The sequence below is a fragment of the Thalassophryne amazonica genome, chromosome 19 (assembly GCF_902500255.1).
Source record: "Thalassophryne amazonica chromosome 19, fThaAma1.1, whole genome shotgun sequence".
In the NCBI taxonomy this organism is placed as follows: Eukaryota; Metazoa; Chordata; class Actinopteri; order Batrachoidiformes; family Batrachoididae; genus Thalassophryne; species Thalassophryne amazonica.
This window is the reverse complement of record NC_047121.1, coordinates 69,343,011-69,364,716: the sequence shown is the minus strand read 5'-3', so window position 1 is coordinate 69,364,716 and position 21,706 is coordinate 69,343,011. Positions and strand designations below refer to the sequence as shown.

Sequence of the window (21,706 nt, the reverse complement as noted above, 5' to 3'; positions counted from 1 at the left end):
ATGTTGCAGCAGGATAATGCACGGCCCCATGTTGCAAGGATCTGTACACAATTCTTGGAAGCTGAAAATGTCCCAGTTCTTGCATGGCCGGCATACTCACCGGACATGTCACCCATTGAGCATGTTTGGGATGCTCTGGACCGGCGTATACGACAGCGTGTACCAGTTCCTGCCAATATCCAGCAACTTCGCACAGCCATTGAAGAGGAGTGGACCAACATTCTTTCTTCTTCTTCTTCTTCTTTGTCTTTCGGCTGTTCCCGTTAGGGGTCGCCACAGCAGATCAATCGTTTCCATCTCACCCTGTCCTCTGTATCTTCCTCTGTCACACCAACCACCTGCATGTCCTCTCTCAGCACATCCATGAACCTCCTCTTTGGTCTCCCTCTTCTCCTCCTGCCTGGTGGCTCCATCCTCAGCATCCTTCTCCCTATATACCCTGGGTCCCTCCTCTGCACATTTCCAAACCATCTCAATCTCGCCTCTCTGACTTTGTCTCCAAACCATCCCACCTGAGCTGTCCCTCTAATATGTTAATTCCTAATCTTGTCCATTCTTGTCACTCCCAAAGAGAACCTCAACATCTTCAGCTCTGCCACCTCCAGCTCTGCCTCCTGTCTTTTTGTTAGTGCCACTGTCTCTAAACCATACAACATAGCTGATCTCACTACTGTTTTGTAAACTTTCCCCTTCACTCTTGCTGATATTCTTCGGTCACAAATCAGTCCTGCCACCTTTCTCCACCCACTCCACCCTGCCTGCACTCTCTTCTTCACCTCTCTACCACACTCTCCATTACTTTGAACAGTTGACCCCAAATATTTAAACTCATCTACTTTCACCACTTCTACTCCTTGTAACTGCACTATTCCACTGGGCTCCCTCTCATTCACACACATGTACTCAGTCTTGATTCTACTGACTTTCATTCCCCTTCTCTCCAAAGCATATCTCCACTTCTCCAGACTAGACTCAACTTGCTCTCTACTCTCACTACAGATCACAATGTCATCTGCAAACATCATAGTCCATGGGGACTCCTGTCTGATCTCATCCGTCAACCTGTCCATCACCACTGCAAACAAGAAAGGACTCAGAGCTGATCCTTGGTGTAATCCCACCTCCACGTTGAATGAGTCTGTCATTCCGACTGCGCATCTCACCACTGTCACACTATTCTTGTACGTCCTGTACTACCCTAACATACTTCTCTGCCACTCCAGACTTCCTCATACAATACCACAACTCTTCTCTTGGCACCCTATCATAAGCTTTTTCTAAGTCCACAAACACACAATGTAACTCTTTCTGTCCTTCTCTGTACTTTTCCAACAGTATTCTCAGAGCAAACATTGCATCTGTAGTGCTCTTTCTCGGCATGAAACCATATTGCTGCTCACAGATCTTCACCTGTTTCTAAGCCTAGCTTCTACTACTCTTTCCCATAACTTCATGCTGTGGCTGATCAGCTTTATGCCTCTGTAGTTACTGCAGCTCTGCACATCACCCTTGTTCTTGAAAATAGGAACCAGCACACTTCGTCTCCATTCCTCAGGCATCCTCTCACTTTCCAAGATTTTATTAAACAATCTGGTTAGAAACTCTACTGCCATCTCTCCTAGACATTTCCATGCCTCCACTGGAATGTCATCTGGACCAACTGCCTTTCCACTCTTCATCCTCTTCATAGCAGCCCTCACTTCTTCCTTGCTAATCTCTTGTACTTCCTGATTTACTCTCACTACATCATCCAGCCTTTTCTCTCGCTCATTTTCTTTATTCATCAACTCTTCAAAATATTCCCTCCACCTTCTCAGCACACACTCCTCACTTGTCAGCACATTACCATGTGCATCTTTTACCACCCTAACCTGCTGCACATCCTTTCCAGCTCTGTCCCTTTGTCTGGCCAATCGGTACAAGTCCTTTTCTCCTTCCTTACTATTCAACTTCTTGTACAGCTCGCAATATGCCTTTTCCTTTGTTTTTGCCACTTCTCTTTTCGCCTTACGCCGCATCTCCTTGTACTCCTGTCTACTTTCTTCATCTCTCCGACTATCCCAAAACTTTTTTGCCAACCTCTTTTTCCTTATGCTTTCCTGGACCTCTTCATTCCACCACCAATTCTCCTTGTCTTCCTTCCACTGTCCAGATGTCATACCCAGTACTGCCCTAGCTGTCTCCCTCACCACATCTGCAGTACTTTTCCAGTTGTCCAAAATTGCTTCCCCTCCAACCAGTGCTTCTCTCACCTGCTCGCTAAATTTCACACAACAGTCTTCCTCCTTCAGCTTCCACCATCTGATCCTTTGTTGAGCTCTCACTCTCTTCTTCTTCTTTACCTCTAAAGTCATCCTACAAACAGCCATCCTGTGCTGTCTAGTGACACTCTCTCCTGCTACCACCTTACAGTCTGTGATTTCTTTTAGCTTGCATCTCCTATAAAGAATGTAGTCCACCTGTGTGCACCTTCCTCCACTCTTATATGTTACCCTGTGCTCCTCCCTTTTCTTAAAGTAGGTATTCACCACAGCCATTTCCATCCTTTTTGCAAAATCAACTACCATCTGTCCTTCCCCATTCCTATCCTTGATACCATATCTACCCATTACTTCCGTTCCCTTCACCAACATGCCCATTGAAGTCTGCTCCTATCACCACTCTTTCATGCTTGGGCACACTCTCCACCACCTCATCTAACACACTCCAGAAATCTTCTTTCTCCTTCATCTCACAACCTACCTGTGGGGCATATGCACTGATGATATTCATCATCACCCCTTCAATTTCCAACTTCACACTCATCACCCTGTCAGACACTCGCTTAACCTCCAACACACTTTTAACATACTCTTCCTTTAAAATGACCCCAACACCATTCTCTTCCTGTCCTCACCATGGTACAACAACTTGTACCCACCGCCGATGCTCCTGCTCTTACTTCCCTTCCACTTGGTCTCTTGCACACACAATATGTCGACCTTTCTCCTCTCCATCATATCAGCCAGCTCTCTCCCTTACCAGTCATACTACCAACATTCAAAGTCCCCACTCTCATTTCCACCCTTCTAGTTTTCTTCTTCTCCCGCTGTTCGTGACAACGTTTTCCTCCTCTTCTTCGTCGTCTTCGCCCAACAGTAGCCCAATTTCCACTGGCACCCTGTTGGGCAATAGCACCGGTGGCGGACGTTGTTAACCCGGGCCGCGACCAATCCGGTATGGGAATTCGATTCTGAGTCTGCATAGTTCGGTTGGCTTGTTTTATGCCGGATGCCCTTCCTGACACAACCCTCCTCATTTATCCGGGCTTGGGACTGGCACTCAGAATGTACTGGCTGCACACCCCATGTGGCTGAGTTCAAGTGGACCAACATTCCACAGGCCACAATTGACAACCTGATCAACTCTATGCGAAGGAGATGTGTTGCACTGCATGAGGCAAATGGTGGTCACACCAGATACTGACTGGTATCCCCCCCCAATAAAACAAAACTGCACCTTTCAGAGTGGCCTTTTATTGAGGGCAGTCTAAGGCACACCTGTGCACTAATCATGGTGTCTAATCAGCATCTTGATATGGCACACCTGTGAGGTGGGATGGATTATCTCAGCAAAGGAGAAGTGCTCACTATCACAGATTTAGACTGGTTTGTGAACAATATTTGAGGGAAATGGTGATATTGTGTATGTGGAAAAAGTTTTAGATCTTTGAGTTCATCTCATACAAAATGGGAGCAAAACCAAAAGTGTTGCGTTTATATTTTTGTTGAGTGTAGATTACAGGGTGGTGTAAGAACAGATTTTGTGGCCAATAATACCCTATAGATGGAGATGGCGCCTGACATAAATATACAACAAATTTTTTGTTGTATATGTTTTTGTGGCAGTTACTTTAAAGGAAAATCAGCTGCTCTCTCCCATTAATTCACTCCTGCAGACTGCATAAGTGTCAAACCACAGACCAGCTCAGTGGGCGTTTCACTGGGTACACAGACGCCCAAATGAGGACTACTGTGACCTATGCTGCAAATATCTGGAACAAGCTGTGTCAGGGTGAAATTTAACTGATAGTAGAGTACTTTCTTCATACCCAGCCATACAAGTGTGGGATTTTGAGGATGATTTAACAAAAACACCCCAACAGTTTTAACTGTAAACATATAGACATAATAGATGTGCATCATATAACCCTTTTAAAAAAAATCATTGGTAAACATACAGCCTGTATCCACACACCCTCCAATCTGAAAACACGTACGTGTAGAACTTGAGTGAGGACTTCACAGCAAGCAGGACGAATGGCACCACTGTGTAACTGATTGCAATCTGAGTAGCTGCCCACGTGATGACATCATACATGCATTTGTACGTGTCAGACACCAGAAAGTATGGTCTAACGTTGTGTCTTATCTAGAAGGGAAGAACACAGCAGTATTAGCTGATTATAACTGAGACAGATCAAAACCATCACGACTTTAAAAGCCATATCGTCTACTCCTTTCACAGAGCAAAGTGAAGGATTCTGGGTTGGCAGAGAGTGGCGCTAAGAGCATCACGTGTACATGGAGGTTAGAGCGATATCCTACTTTACATTACCCATTTCCTCTGCATAAACATATTTCTGTTTGCTGGTCTGCTAAGTGATGCTGTGAACCTTAAGAGCTCTCAGGCAGCACATGAAAAAAAAAAATCAATATTGCTGGTGGAGATCACAAATATAGACCTATAGACCATCTACTGGTTGGTACTGCAGGTTAACAAGTTTGCAAACCCTCGTTTTTGTGAACTGGAGCATTTTACATATTGCTTATCACAACAGAAGGCAAGGGAGGTAGAATACCTATTGTCAAAGAAGATAAACATGAAGACGATGGCATAATGCAACCTGCAACCTCACCACTAAATGACACTAAATCAACACGCTGTAGCTTTTGTATTTGACTTCAGAAATACATTCAGGAATGCAAGACTTTTGTCTTCTACATCTGCAAACATGAATGATTACAATCATCATCCTGCTTCACCATGAAAAAAAAAGAAGACAGTATCTTTGAAGGTCAGTTTAACGCGAGACGATGCATTGAGTGTTGAAAAAGAATAGCTCATCCTCTCCACGAGGAGCTCTCTTGTACATCTGGTATCATTAGGACTCAAACCTATCTGGCTGACATCATCACAGTAAATGATCAAATCCTTATTACATATGAACAGGGCATGTACTCACCGCACGTGCCGCCATGGTCATGGCTATACCGGTGACAAAGGTCATGTAGTAGCCAGGGTACACACCGTGCCACATGGCTGACAGCAGGAAGGTGGCAGCAGTGGGGTTGACCGGACAGCGTTCGTAGCACACCCTTAGGAACAGAACAAACCCAGCTTACAATTAATGCTTACAAAGATTTTGTTCCAAAATGAGAAATCCACATGCTTGGAAGCATGAAAAGTAAAAATATAGCACAATGCTAAAATACCCTTTGCTGTATGAGCCTTGTGTTCTTTCTAATTTGCAGTTGTTTAATTAATTAAGATCCTATTGTCTTACGTATAATTTGTACATGTTCATATCAAATTATTTGTTCATGTTGAGTAAATCAAGGAGTATTTGTAGATCACGCTCTGTGCATTTGCGGTTACTATTGAGACAAATGTAACCCCACAGGAAGTTAGCTTGGAGTTAGCAAAGTTACTGTGCAAGCTAACGTCTGCAAAATGTGTTGTAAATGACACCAGAGGTGTTATCAGGTTACAAAAACAGCGTTTTCAGTTTTAGAAGTGTTTATTTCTCACTAGCTTTTACATAATATACCAGAAACGAAGCGGTTAGCAAGTCGTTATAGGAAGTGACATCACCATGCTAACCTCCGTAAAATGTCTCATAAATAAGTTCAGAGGTGTTAATAGGTTCCATAAACAGCATTTTCGCTAGCTTTTACATAATATATGAGAAACTTGTATATAAACACACAAAACAAAGTTGTTTTGAAGAGACCAGCGACTGATGTCACGGTGCATTTCTACTTTGATTGACTGTCACCCACTTCAGTCAAATGTGAAACAGATCAGATTATAACAGAAGGCAATGTTTTAAACCTCTTAAAATACATCAAGGTTAGCCATCTTTGACCTTGTCCAAGGTCTGTGTCCCAAGAATGTTCTCTGGGAATTTGAAGACTCTGGCAGTAACAGGACTGGACTTATGCTGAACACAGACAGACAGACGGACAAAAAGCCTTTGCAATACCCAATGGTCTTTTTGGCCTCGGAAATAAGATACAGCAATAATTATTTGCCTCCAGGAGATAAAAAAAAACAAGAAGGCACACTCATGTACCGAGTGTGCCTTCAATGGTAATTTGTACGATGACATTCAGTTGGCGCAATGGTGGCTTGACAACTCTGGTAGATAAATTCACTGCAACATCTATTTTTGTTCTGATGCTATATGTGTAAATAAACACAACCAGCTATGCTTCCAACTTCTTTCATAATTTAAACCTATAATAATAAGTACATCTGAACAAATATTGGTGGGGGAGCTTTTTTTGTGGGATCAGATTGGTTAGGGTAAGTATTTGAAAAAGAGACTACTGATATGACCTGGAAAAAAATTATATAGTTGCCAAAACATAATAAATTAGAATAATCAATCCTCTGGTCAGTAAAATGGGTGGTTGAAACACACGCTCACTGAGGACGTCCAGCTCAAATTTGGTAAAAAGTAGGCAAATGTTGTTTAGGGCACCATGAAAACAAGAATCAACACTATTTTCAGTGAAGGGGCAGTTGTTAGAGGACCTTGGTGACACATGATCATGCTCAAATTCAAACTCAACTGAGATACAGTCATTTGGGATGTTAGGCTCAAATTATGCAAAAATATGATCAGTTTTGGTTACAAGAATCAATACTCTGTTGTTTAAATTGGATGGTTCTTAGAGGGGCTTGTTGGAACCTGATAATGCCAAAAATTAATTATCCAGGATAAATTTATTTGGGATGTCGACTTAAAATTTGGGGAATATCTGAAATATTTTCTTCAAGTTATCATGGCCACAAGAAATTGCGGCCGACCCTTGGAGGGAATGTATTTGATATCAGAATTCTAGGGGATAATGTGCTAAAGACAGCATGTAAGTAAGTAAACCCTTTGCAAAATATACATTTGCTCAAACAGTAGTGTTAATAAATGATAAACTACAATGTGATGGGACTCTTAATTAACAGTTCAAAATCCATAGACAAATTATGACTATTATCCATGTACAGATTTACCTCTTGAGCCAGACGGCTGTCTGGATATTCCAGTTGTCCAGGAACAACTTGAAACTGGTGGCAAACTGAAATCGGATCCAAAGCAATATATCTTTAGACTGTAGATCTAGAAGAGGTTTACAAAGGCAAAATCAATCTCATAAAAACATCCTCACCTCAATGTCTAGAATTCTGAGGTTGGATATCATGTCCCACTGTGGGGATCCGTCTGTGTCGTATCCACTGAAGCCAAATCCTGCAGCGTTGTTGATCGCGTCAGCTGCAGGCAACAAGAAGAAATGTGTGAGTGCTCTGCAGCTGCAGGAAGTGATGAACAGCTGAATATGCTGAGAATTTAATAGTCTGAGAACCAGATGAACATGAAACATATTTGGCATTCAGAAGAAAGGAGGGCTGAAGTTTACAACACAGCACTAGGGGGCGCCACAGCACAAGGAAATGCTGGTAAATCACAGTGTGGATTTCCAGTTCCCACTCCCAGCACACAGACTGCTTCAAACACTGCCGAAATCAACAAAGCCAGAATATTTCAACAGGAGCCACATGTGGAAACAGCGGCATATCTTAACCAAGTTCAGATCGTTTATGACTCCAAGTTGACACATTTCATATGAATCAAGAAATGAAGCTCTTCCAGGAAATGGAGAATATTTTTTAAATATTGCAATAATATATTGTAATGTGCAACATTCAGCACACAGGAGGTTGCGTTTCTGACCAAACGCATTTATCACAGTTTAAACCTGATTACTCATAAATGGATGAAACAAAGAGCTATGGTAAGGTAAATTTAAGATTACAACCTTTAACATCAATGAATTTTCAAATAATTGTCACAATTTTACAGTCTACTGTCGGTCCAATTAATCAAGTATATACCGTATTTGCCTGTCGGATGGCCCAGGGCCAAGCATCAGCCCATTCCCTTTTATGAAGAAAGTTGGTTAAATGCCTATCTGAAATTAAATTAAATTACATGGAATAGATTTAATGAAAGAGAAAAGGACAAAAACGGACACAATCAGGTGAGTTATTTCTGGATTTTTTTTTTTTTTTTTTTTGTAATGAAATTAATCATTTTATTGAAATTGGCATTCCGATATACAGGGTGACCCAAAAAAACAAAAACAAAAACTGTCCAAAAACGGAAGACTTCCTGTCAATATTTCACCATGACGTTAAGAGACTTTTTCGTGCGTCCCAGCATGGTTAATATGTGTACCAAATTTTGTGAGGCTATGACAAAAAAAACAACAACAACAACAAAAAACAACAAACAAACAAAAAAAAAAAACAATGGGGAGGGACTTCTGAAAATTTGTAAGGGGGCGCCATTTCACCATTTCGCTGCAAGCATGTGCACGACCACCAAAATATCAAAACATGGAAGCCATAAAAACTGTAATAAATCCTACAAAGGTCTAGCAAATTCCTTGAAATTTGCTGAACGTAAACTTCAGTCTGTGTCTGCTCATTCCCCAGGGTTTATTTTCTTGGTTGCTTTGCATAAAGGTCATGTTCTCTCAAATGGCATCATTATACTCCAAATGGTATGATTTGTTGGCGAATAGGCCTCCAGGCAAAATGACTTTTCCTTAGTTAACTAAGACATGTTAGGGAAGACTATTGTTCCAATCATCTTCCCCAACATATCTTGGTCAACCAAGGAAAAGACATTTTGCCTGGAGGCCTATTTCACCAACAAATGATCATACACAGACCGAAATTTAGGTCCAGCAAATGTCAAGGAATTTGTTGGACAATTGTAGGATTTATTACAATTTTTATGGGTTCTGGTTATTTTGTGTCAACCTGGATATGAAAGTGATGCTTGTGCATCGGCACACCCCTTCTTCGGGCAGAATTTCACGTGGAGAGCACTGGGCCCTCTGATGGGAGAATGGCTGCATAGTGTTACCCTTCATTTCTCAACATGCCAACTCACCAAGTGTCCAGACAAAGTAGTACTTTGGCCTCAGAGCCAGCATGGCCAGGTAAAGATAAACAACTTGCAGATGAAAGGGTGTGGAGGAGACAAAGTCATCGTCGATGGCGCGCCTCACTGGGATCACCTCACACAGTGACAGGTAGATGGCCAGCGACATGGCACACGTACACAGCTTGGCGATAACAGCATTCTGTGAAGGGGACAGAGCGAGACACCGGAGTCAACCCTGTGAAACCTACAAAACAAACTCATTCCTCATTTTTGTATTTTTTATGACATCTGTGTTCTGCTTTGTCCTTTTATCTGTTGAGGTAAAAAAAAAAACAAAAAAACACCAATCTTGCAGTGTAACTCAATTATTAATTTGTTAAGCAATAAGTACACTCAAAATACTTGAAGGTTGAGACATTTACAAAATTAAATGTGTTGTAATGTCAACGCTTGTGCTTCTCCAGAGAAAACAAAGAATGCTCTAATTATGATCTGCTCCATTAACACTACAATTTTTCAAACTATCCACAGCATAAGAAAATGGACAGTCTAAAGCGCAATTATGTGTTATCTAACAGTGTGCATCTCTCCCATACAGTGAGGAAAATAAGTATTTGAACACTCTGCGATTTTGCAAGTTCTCCCACTTAGAAATCATGGAGGGGTCTGAAATTTTCATCTTAGGTCCATGTCCACTGTGAGAGACATAATCTAAAAAAAAAAAATCTGGAAATCACAATGTATGATTTTTTACTCATTTATTTGTATGTTACTGCTGCAAATAAGTATTTGAACACCTGTGAAAATCAATGTTAATATTTGGTACAGTAGCCTTTGCAATTACAGAGGTCAAACGTTTCCTGTAGTTCTTGACCAGGTTTTCACACACTGCAGCAGGGATTTTGGTCCACTCCTCCATACAGATCTTCTCTCAGGTTTGGAGTTTCAGCTCCCTCCAAGATTTTCTATTGAGTTCAGGTCTGGAGACTGGCCAGGCCACTCCAGGACCTTGAAATGCTTCTTACGGAGCCCCTCCTTAGTTGCCCTGGCTGTGTGTTTGGGGTCATTGTCATGCTGGAAGACCCAGCCATGACCCATCTTCAATGCTTTACTATTTTGTTTGCCAAAATCTCACAATACATGACCCCATCCATCCTCCCTTCAATACGGTGCAGTCGTCCTGTCCCCTTTGTAGAAGAGCACCCCCAGAGTATGATCTTTCCACCCCCATGCTTCACAGTTGGGATGGTTTTCTTGGGGTTGTTCTCATCCTCTAAACATGGTAAGTGGAGTTGATTCCAAAAAGCTCTATTCTGGTCTCGTCTGACCACATGACCTTCTCCCATGCCTCCTCTGGATCATCCAGATGGTCACTGGTGAACTTCAAACGGGCCTGGACATGTGCTGGCTTGAGCAGGGGGACCTTGCTGCCCTGCAGGATTTTAAACCATGACAGCATCATGTGTTACTAATGTAATCTTTGTGACTGTGGTCCCAGCTCTCTTCAGGTCATTGACCAGGTCCTCCTGTGTAGTTCTGAGCTTTCTCAGAATCATCCTTACCCCACAAAGTGAGATCTCGCATGGAATCCCAGACTGAGGGAGACTGACAGTCATCTTGTGTTTCTTCCACTTTCTAATAAATCATCATAACAGTTGTTGTCTTCTACCAAGCTGCTTGCCTGTTGTCCTGTAGTCCATCCCAGCCTTGTGCAGGTCTACAGTTTTGTCCCTGGTGTCCTTAGACAGCTCTTTGGTCTTGGCTATGGTGGACAGGGTGGAGTGTGATTGATTGTGTGAACAGGTGTCTTTTATACAGGTAACAAGTTCAAACAGGTGCAATTAATACAGGTAAAGAGTGCAGAATAAGAGGACTTCTTAAAGAAAAATTAACAGGTCTGTGTGAGACAGAATTCTTGCTGGTTGGTAGGTGATCAAATACTTATTTGCAGCAGTAACATACAAATAAATTATTTTAAAAAAAAATCATACATTGTGATTTCCGGATTTTTTTTTTTTTTTTTTTAGATTATGTCTCTCACAGTGGACATGCACCTAAGATGAAAATTTCAGACACCTCCATGATTTCTAAGTGGGAGAACTTGCAAAACCGCAGGGTGTTCAAATACTTATTTTCCTCACTGTATGTATCTAGACCTATAGAAGTGATGGTCAAGTGGTTACAGCAGTGGGCTTGTGACATTATTTGGCAGACCCTCTGTTTCAATCCACTTCAGACTGGAATATCACAACAGCCCCTTGGAAAACGCTGCCTAATCGCGAAGTTGCTCCTGGTATGCAGTTGAGCATCTTGCATGGCAGCACCTGGACATCACTGTGAGCTTATGTGAATGTGAAGCATCACTACAAAGCCCTCTGAACAAGAAAGCTCGATATAAAACTAGAAAATACATAGTGAGCAAAGCCAGCAACCTTCTTCATGTTTTTGCTACTGTGCTCCAGTGTCAATGTGCTGCCTCTGGTCACCTTTTCTTCACCACTAGGGGCAGCACCACATACAGTAGCGCAAAGTGCAACACAGAAGAAGCACAGTAAAAGAAGCCAGCTGTTGCTAGCATAGCTTAAATACCACACAATAGCACAACTTTCCTGTTCCAAACCTCTATGACAGTATTAGCCAACTGTGGACCAAACATAAAGTTAAAATAGGTACATTTATCCGGGACATGCTGATATTCTTTGTACCTCAAAAGTTAATGTTCCTGTGACTCTTTTCATGAAAGATGACCTCTGAACTTTTTCAAGAGTTTGAAGCCATGGAAGTAGCAAAATAAGCTTAACTGATTTATAATGTTAAAATCCAACTATAGACAAGCTCACAGTACATTTAGATTGATTTGGGGATACATGTATCGATGTAGTTGTATCCATTACTTTTAAATCATTTTTGAGTCATATTGGTTAAATTTTGTGATGTATTGTAATTCTGTCTTTGGTGGCCTTTTTTTTTTTTGGAACATACATTTCCAATGTTTTTAGGTTATTACGCAAAATGTAAGTTTGTTTCATGTCGCTTGCTACTTCATCTTTTGGATGCCATTTACATGGTCAAAGCTGTATGTTCAACAATCATTCTTCTGTGTTTGTTAACATAACAAGGCAGTGTTTCTAGATTTTTACATGGTACTGCTCAAAAGTGACAAGACCATCAAATGAGTAAAACATAGGTCCACCCAAAACTCCAGGGCCTCCAGAAAAACCTAAGCCAGAGGAGCTCCTCTTCCTCATGAAAGCTCAACAGATATAGGATTTCTGAGAAAATAGGCAGCAATATGTCGTGACCCCTGTGGTGTGAAGCATCACTAAATATGCAGTATTTCTACATCAGTTTGTCGTACCTTGGATGAAGGTTCACACTGCTTGTGTTTCCCGTTCTCTTTGCCATTGGCGTTCTCTTGGTGGCGTCGCTGGTAGCACGTGCCTTCAATAAAAGCCGTGTAGTCGTTATAGGAGCAGGTGGGGCCCGCCAGGATTCCCATGAAGTTGCAGTTGTAGCTCAGATACTCCAACAAGCTGGGCATCCGCCTTGACAATGGAAGGAAAAAGACACGAACAATTATATCAGAAAACCTACAAAATGTAAAGTGCTATATTGTGCTCATATTCAAGGGCGCAATTTAGAACTAGAAATTGGGGGGACAAAGTGCGAGTCCGGGGGTCTGGGGGCCGCTTTAGGCCCCCAGAAGCCAACGGTTTCTAGATAAGCTCAGATGCATTCTGAGCATCCAGAACAGTAATTTTAATGTTTTGTGAAGACCATAAAGTGGACACCATTTGACTTATGCAATTTGAAACTGTGGATATAAGTACTTTATTCTGAGAACAGCCAGCATTGATTTTATTAACATCCTGGTGTAAATAAGGTATCACCACATATATAGAACTCAAAAAGAATAATAGGTTGAGTTTTCATTAAAAAAAAAAAAAACAACTGCAAAGTGGTAAAATGTATTCATAAATATGAAAGAACAGGCTCTTAATAATTATTAACTATCGCATACTGTATTTTTTTTTCTCAAGATTTGTTTTTGCATAAGTTTGAAAAAACAACAGATCATAAGTTTAGGATAAATTACTTATCATGAATTTAATTTTCAAAGTGACACTAATGACAGCACTCATACTGAACATAATTTCGCTTGCATAGACTGATTTTGGAGATCAAGCAATAATTGCAGATGGGCTTTCTGAGGTCCCAGATTGCTTTTCTGATTTCCTTTTCTAACTTTCAGAATTTAGTAAATTAGTGTATGGTCCATTGATACTTATGTGTAGACACTTGTCCCTAGAGGCAACTATTTTTGGTTTCAAATCTGGGCAAATGCAGTCCCAGAAAATTCCGAATGTGACAAACAAGAAACAGGTGTAAACAAGTCAATGCTGCTAAAAATACAAACTTTTAGAAACAAAGATACTATTCTGACATGGTTTTGCACATAAGACTGACATAGCATGTTTCAAGTACACACATATATGTCAGAAGGTGGGGGGGGAGAATACCATATTCTGTCCCCTCTGGTTGAAAAGGTGGGGGGGACATGTCCCCCCCATCCCCCACCAAATTGCGCCCATGCTCATATTTGGTACTGATGCACACTTCCAGCATAAAAGCCATAAACAATAAGCAACTCTAGTTATGTTAAAACTGGTCAAGCCTTTGAGGAGCTGTATTCTACTGACGACTGTTTGCAAAAAACATACTTTACAAACAAAGTTATGACAATGAATGCGGTAACCTCCACTGGAGTGAAAAACAACCGACAATTCACTTAAAATACAAATGAAATCACAACAACAACCTATGTTATTATCATTATGATAATGAAACAAAAAAGACTGAAGAAATTTGGCAAGCTAGGTGTTTTTTTTAAATATATTATTAAAATATACTGATTTATAATCAACGCTGCATGAGTCTCCGATGTTAGCCACAGACTGCTCCTTCCCAAGTGCAGAACCAACAGACTGAAAAACACCTTTATCCCTCAGGCCATTAGACTGTATAACTTTTCACTCAGGGTGAGGAGGAGTAACAGGAAGACAGAGGTCGGGAATGAGAGGAACAGCAGTAGCCAGTACAGCTGAAACAACTAATCGAGCTAATCGATTAAAATCGATTATTAAAATAGTTGTCAACTAATTTATTCATCGATTAGTTGCTAAATAACTTTGTTTTACTGCAAATGTTTCGTTTCTTCCATATAATCAACCGAGCTTTGCTTTGAATCTTGAATCAATGAAGGAGTGCTTCGAGCTGCTGCTTCGTTGGTTTCATTTGTTTTATTTCACTTTATCTTCATTTTTCCCCACTAAAACCCTAAAGAACATATGTTTGTGAGGAATATTTACCTTTTTTATGTTAAACTGACCTGTTATGGTCTTCTGAAACAGTTGATGGATGTATTTTATGCTAACACCGATGCTAATGCGTTAGCATGTCTGGTGTTTCAATGTTAAAGTTAGCATTAAGCTGCTGGCATTTCAGCATGTTTGTGCATTTGTTTTCTGTATAATAATTAATAGCTCAGTGTTTGTTGTCGTAAAAGAGTCAAATGTATTACAAATAATATTTTTTTATTTATTTTATTTATATATTAATAATAATAGCAACAATAATAATAGTAATAATAACTAATAATGCTACAATACAATTTTAGAGAAAGAGACATGAGTCACATGTGTCACTGAAATGACCACATAGTTTACAAGTTATACAGAGAATGTTGCACATATAATGAGTCGGGCGACAGTTTTTGATTTAGGTTTTATGATTAACTGGTTATGCTAATTGCTCATTTGCAGCAACAAAAATACCTCTTTTTTCACCATATATTTTATAACATTTATATGTTTTGATGTTGTTTTATGGCAACTCAGCACTTTGATAAAGCAATGCCATTTGAAATAATTATTTTTGTTCTTTATTATAAACTGTTTTATTCTTTATTATTTTATATTTCAACAGCCAAGGGACATTTGACTATTTGTTGATTTTCAAGTATTTTAAGTTTTCAAATAATGTTCTGTTGTTAAATAAAGTGATGGAAGGAGAGAAAAATTGTTTCCCTGGCAAATTTAAAAAAAATTCCCCGCTAATCTGATTAATCGATTGTGTCGAAACCCCATCAGATTCATCGATGATCCAAATAATCGTTTGTTGCAGCCCTAGTAGCCAGTAAACCACTACTGATCAGCATGTCTGGGATTTACAGTATATTGTATATTTATATTTGCAAACTGTGTTTCTTTTTACTTTCACTTTTGATACTCTGTGTGCTTCTTATCCTGTGTGCTGCTATAGAATGCTGCTGGATCCTCAGTTTCCCTGAGGGAGTTTTCCCAAGGGATCAATAAAATTCTATCTAATCTAAACTAATCTGGATGTTGCGCCTTGCAAATATTACAAATAAAAAGTCATTGCCAAATGCAAGATGCATTAATAAGTACACTATGCAATAAAAAGAAAACACTATGGGTTCATTTAGAGCCCTACTTCAAATGTCTGACAGCCATGCATCGACTGGATTTCTCTCAGAAAATGAAACTGTTAAAGGTAAGTCAAACACTCCGAGGATTCATTGCAAACATTTAGTTATAACCACAGGTTAAAAAAAAAGTTATCTTGTCCTTTACAAATCTAAAGGGGGTTTCCACCATAAAGATGTTTAACACAAGACTTGTTGAGTCCCACTGACATGTTGCTAATGTCAGGCACCATAACGTAGTACATAGTCACGCATCATCTGGTTCTGACCCACAAAGTGTAGCAACACTTTATTGAAATGTTCAAAGACTGGCTAACATCTTGAAGCGTCATGACAAGTTGTGATGTATTGATGAATCTTGGCAGTTTTGTTGAACCATGTCTGTTCCTGCCATTTTGTGAGGGAATAAAAGCAGCTACAGACCAGCAACAAGCTGCCAGAAATACAACACAAAGCCCACCAGATGCTGCCCAGAAACCACCAAGACATGATCAGGATCACCGCAGAAAATCTTCCTCTTCATCTGTAGCAGCAATAGTTGTTCATAATCAGTGTCCGTCACTATGTCATAATGATGAAAATATGTATTTAAAGGAGGTTTTGGCCAGCTTTCCCCTGAAGACGTGTAAGCTGTAGTTGTGTCATGATGAAGTCCGGTCACTGTCTTTACGCTTCCTGCCACATTATACTGGCATCATAATTTTCTGACAATTCATACTGATGATGGATGAGCTGGTGGAGGTGTCTCACAACACTGCTGTGGTGAATTAATGGTGCAGTAATCTTATGAAAATATGGTGGGCGGGGTACTTTTCCATACCGAATGGCCACAGACTGTAACAAACTCCATTTTGACCATGGTGGTTCAACACTTCCTAAAACAAAAACCTCTGGTAACCTCTTGATTTGGGGCCTTATCAAAACTAGCTCAGCTCTTCACAAATGTGTTAAGCTTGGGAGGGGAAATCAAGGGCCTATTGCACAGCTGTACAATATTGAGAAAAAAACCTGACATTGCAATACTGCTTTCACCGCAATATGTTGCAATGTGGAAAAAATATAGAAATTTACGCCACACAACTTGAATCATCTTGGAAAGATGATTCAAGTTGGTCAACATGGTAAGTGGAGTTGATTCCAAAAAGCTCTATTCTGGTCTCATCTGACCACATGACCTTCTCCCATGCCTCCTCTGGATCATCCAGATGGTCACTGGTGAACTTCAAACGGGTCTGGACATGTGCTGGCTTGAGCAGGGGGACCTTGCTGCCCTGCAGGATTTTAAACCATGACAGCATCATGTGTTACTAATGTAATCTTTGTGACTGTGGTCCCAGCTCTCTTCAGGTCATTGACCAGGTCCTCCTGTGTAGTTCTGAGTTTTCTCAGAATCATCCTTACCCCACAAAGTGAGATCTTGCATGGAATCCCAGACCGAGGGAGATTGACAGTCATCTTGTGTTTCTTCCATTTTCTAATAAATAATCATAACAGTTGTTGTCTTCTACCAAGCTGCTTGCCTGTTGTCCTGTAGTCCATCCCAGCCTTGTGCAGGTCTACAGTTTTGTCCCTGGTGTCCTTAGACAGCTCTTTGGTCTTGGCTATGGTGGACAGGTTGGAGTGTGATTGATTGAGTGTGTGAACAGGTGTCTTTTATACAGGTAACAAGTTCAAACAGGTGCAATTAATACAGGTAAAGAGTGCAGAATAAGAGGACTTCTTAAAGAAAAATTAACAGGTCTGTCAGAGACAGAATTCTTGCTGGTTGGTAGGGGATCAAATACTTATTTAATAATAATAATAATACATTTTATTTGTACCGCACTTTATATTTGAATGCAAATCTCAAAGTGCACAAGTTATTTGCAGCAGTAACATACAAATAAATTATATAAAAAAAAATCATACATTGTGATTTCCGGATTTTTTTTTTTAGATTATGTCTCTCACAGTGGACATGGACCTAAGATGAAAATTTCAGACCACTCAATGATTTCTAAGTGAGAGACCTTGCAAAACCACAGGGTGTTCATATACTTATTTTCCTCTCTCTCTCTCTCTCTCTCTCTCTCTCTCTCTCTCTCTCGCTCTCTCGCTCTCTCTCTCTCTATACATATATACGAGGTCTGTCCATAAAGTATAGGTCCTTTTAATTTTTTTCAAAAACTATATGGATTTCATTCATATGTTTTTACGTCAGACATGCTTGAACCCTCGTGCGCATGCGTGAGTTTTTCCACGCCTGTCGGTGACGTCATTCGCCTGTGAGCACTCCTTGTGGTAGGAGTCGTCCAGCCCGTCGTCGGAATTCCTTTGTCTGAGAAGTTGCTGAGAGACTGGAGCTTTGTTTGATCAAAATTTTTTCTAAACCTGTGAGACACATCGAAGTGGACACGGTTCGAAAAATTAAGCTGGTTTTCGGTGAAAATTTTAACGGCTGATGAGAGATTTTGAGGTGATACTGTCGCTTTAAGGACTTCCCACGGTGCGAGACGTCGCTCAGCGCTCTCAGGCGCCGTCGTCAGCTTGTTTCAAGCTGAAAACCTCCACATTTCAGGCTCTATTGATCCAAGACGTCGTGAGAGAACAGCGAAGTTTCAGAATCATTTAATCATAAGACTTGTTCTTCTTTCTGCTCCTTTTCATTCTGGTATTGTGGTGCTTTTGTTTTTTGCTTTTCTGTTTTTCTTTTAAATGAATGAAATAAATATTAAAAAGAAAAGAAAGAAAGAAAGAAGAAGTCGGTTTCAGCATTTTATCCGGATATTCCACTGTTAAAGGAGATTTGTTTTTAATGAAAGACGTGTGGACGGGTCCGCGTGTCGGGACGCAGCCGGCGCGGTGCGGCGGCACAGGAAAAACACCTCCGTGTTGATAACCATTTGTAAAATCCAGGCGGCTTTTGATGGCTTTCAGTGGAGTGAGTATATGAGAAATTGTTTAACAGCTGGACATGTTCCAACTTGTCCTTAAGGCTTCCAACAGAGGTGTTTTTCCTGTGGCGGAGCGTCGCAGCAGCTGCGAGCCGATGCTGCAATCCGTCCGCACGTCTTTCATTAAAAAAATCTCCTTTAACAGTGGAAAATCCGGATAAAATGCTGAAACCGACTTCTTGCGAAACTTCTCTGTTCTCTCACGACGTCCTGGATCAATAGAGCCTGAAATGTGGAGGTTTTCAGCTTGAAACAGGCTGACGACGGCGCCTGGGACCGCTGCGCGACGTCTCACACCGTGGGAAGTCTTTAAAGTGACAGTATCACCTCACAATCTCTCATCAGCCGTTAAAATTTTCACCGAAAACCAGCTTAATTTTTCGAACCGTGTCCACTTCGATGTGCCTCACAGGTTTAGAAAAAATTTTGATCAAACAAAGCGCCAGTCTCTCAGCAACTTCTCAGACAAAGGAATTCCAACAAGGGGCTGGACGACTCCTCCCACAAGGAGTGCTCACAGACGAATGACGTCACCAACAGGCGTGGAAAAACTCACGCATGCGCGCGAGGGTTCAAGCATGTGTGTCTGACGTAAAAACATATGAATGAAATCCATATAAATATATATATGAAATCCAAAAAACAAAAAAGACCTATACTTTATTGACAGACCTCGTATATATATATAGAGAGAGAGAGAGAGATATATATATATATCTCTCTCTCTCTCTCTCTCTCTCTCTCTCTCTCTCTCTCTCTCTCTCTCTCTCTCTCTCTCTCTCTCTATATATATATATATATATATATATATATATATAACTCCCTATCTATCTCTATATTTCTATATCACCATCTCTGTCTCTAGCTCTATATCTCTATATCTCTCTATCTCTATCTCTCTATATCTATATATCTCTCTATCTCTACATATATATATCCCTATCTATCTCTAACTCTAAATCTCTATCTCTATATCTCTCTAGCTCTATATATCTCTATGTCTCTATCTATCTCTCTATGTCTCTATCTCTCTCCGTCTCTCTCCGTCTCTATCTATACGAGGTCTGTCAATAAAGTAACGGACCTTTTTTTTTTTTTTTTTTTTAAACTATATGGATTTGATTCATATGTTTTTATGTCAGACATGCTTGAACCCTCGTGCGCATGCGTGAGTTTTTCCACGCCTGTCGGTGACGTCATTCGCCTGTGAGCACGCCTTGTGGAAGGAGTGGTCCCGCCCCCTCGTCGGATTTTCATTGTCTGGAAATGGCGGAATGATTTGGACTTTTTTTCCATCAGAATTTTTTCAGAAGCTGTTAGAGACTGGCACCTGGAAACCATTTGAAAAATTTATCTAGCTTTCGGTGAAAATTTTACGGGCTTCACAGAGAATAAGGACTGTTGCTACAGCTTTAAGGACGGCTTTATGGACACTCGGCGCGCCGTGCTCCGAGCTGCGACGACGAGGCAGAAAACGCCAGATCATTTCTAAGCTGATGGCTCTGTGGATACGAGACCGTCGTGTGCACTTTCTCTGGTTATCACAAGAGCTGGACATCAGCCATTTTCTGGCAGATTTCACTTTTAACAAAAGATTTTGTCATGGAAAGTCGCACGGAGGCTTCGTGCGTAACGACGGATTTGCTGTTTGAGCCACACAAAGGAACACCTCCGTTTCGGCGTGTCATGGGACAAGTTAGGACAAGCCCAGCTCTCCACAATTTCTCTGATACTTACTGGACTGGTAAGCATTGAAAGCCGAGATAGGCATGTCCCAACTTGTCCCATGACACGCCGAAACGGAGGTGTTCTCTGTCTCGCTCAAACAGCGAATCGGTAGTTACGCACGAAGCCTCCGCGCGGCTTTCCATGACAAAATCTCTTGTTAAAAGTGAAATCTGCTGGAAAATGGCTGATGTCCAGCTCTTGTGATAACCAGAGAAAGTGCACACGACTGTCTCGTATCCACAGAGCCATCAGCTTAGAAATGATCTGGCGTTTTCTGACTTGTCATCGCAGCTCGGAGCGCCGAGCGTCCTTAAAGCTGTAGTAACAGTCCTTATTCTCTGTGAAGCCTGTAAAATTTCCACCGAAAGCCAGATAAATTTGTCAAATGGTTTCCAGGTGCCAGTCTCTAACAGCTTCTGAAAAAATTCTGATGGAAAAAAAAAAACCCAAATCATTCCGCCATTTCCAGACAATGAAAATTCAACGAGGGGGCGGGACCACTCCTTCCACAAGGAGTGCTCACAGGCGAATGACGTCACCGACAGGCGTGGAAAAACTCACGCATGCGCACGAGGGTTAAAGCTTGTCTGACATAAAAACATATGAATCAAATCCATATAGTTTTAAAAAAAAAAATAAAAAGGTCTGTTACTTTATTGACAGACCTCGTATCTCTCCGTCTCTCTCCGTCTCTATCTATCTCTCTCCGTCTCTCTCTATCTCTCTCCGTCTCTATCTATATCTCTCTATATCTCTATCTATATCTCTCCGTCTCTCTCCATCTCTATCTATATCTCTCCGTCTCTATCTCTCTATATGTATATCTCTATCTCTCGCCATCTCTATATCTCTATCTACATGTCTATCTCTCTACGTCTCTATATCTCTATCTACATGTCTATCTCTCTATGTCTCTATATCTCTATCTCTGTCTCCCATCTCTCTATGTCTCTATATCTCTATCTCTGTCTCTATCTATCTCTATATCTCTTTTATTACTATCTCTATGTCTCTATCTCTATATCTCCACCTCTCTATCTCTATGTCTCTATCTCTATATCTCCACCTCTCTATCTCTATACATCTCTAACTCTAAATCTCTCTATATATCTCTACATCTCTATATATCCCTATATCTCTATATATCTCTACATCTCTATATATCCCTATATCTCTATATATCTCTACATCTCTATATATCCCTATATCTCTATATATCTCTACATCTCTATATATCCCTATATCTCTACATCTCTATATCTATATATCTCTATATCTATATATATCTCTACATCTCAATATATCTCTATATCTATATATATCTCT

The 21,706-nt window shown here is 40.6% G+C and overlaps 1 protein-coding gene across 1 annotated transcript in view; it reads right to left on the bottom strand.

Moving 5' to 3' along the window:
- Positions 1-21,706, bottom strand: part of mboat2a (membrane bound O-acyltransferase domain containing 2a) — a 147,032-nt gene that overhangs the window by 6,348 nt on the left and 118,978 nt on the right. The window contains exons 7-12 of the mRNA XM_034195294.1: positions 12,573-12,759; positions 9,221-9,413; positions 7,431-7,534; positions 7,276-7,340; positions 5,225-5,357; positions 4,259-4,410 (exon numbers count right to left, since the gene is read on the bottom strand). Of these exons, the coding sequence (XP_034051185.1) occupies positions 4,259-4,410; positions 5,225-5,357; positions 7,276-7,340; positions 7,431-7,534; positions 9,221-9,413; positions 12,573-12,759 (834 nt within the window). The remainder of the gene's footprint in view (positions 1-4,258; positions 4,411-5,224; positions 5,358-7,275; positions 7,341-7,430; positions 7,535-9,220; positions 9,414-12,572; positions 12,760-21,706) is intronic.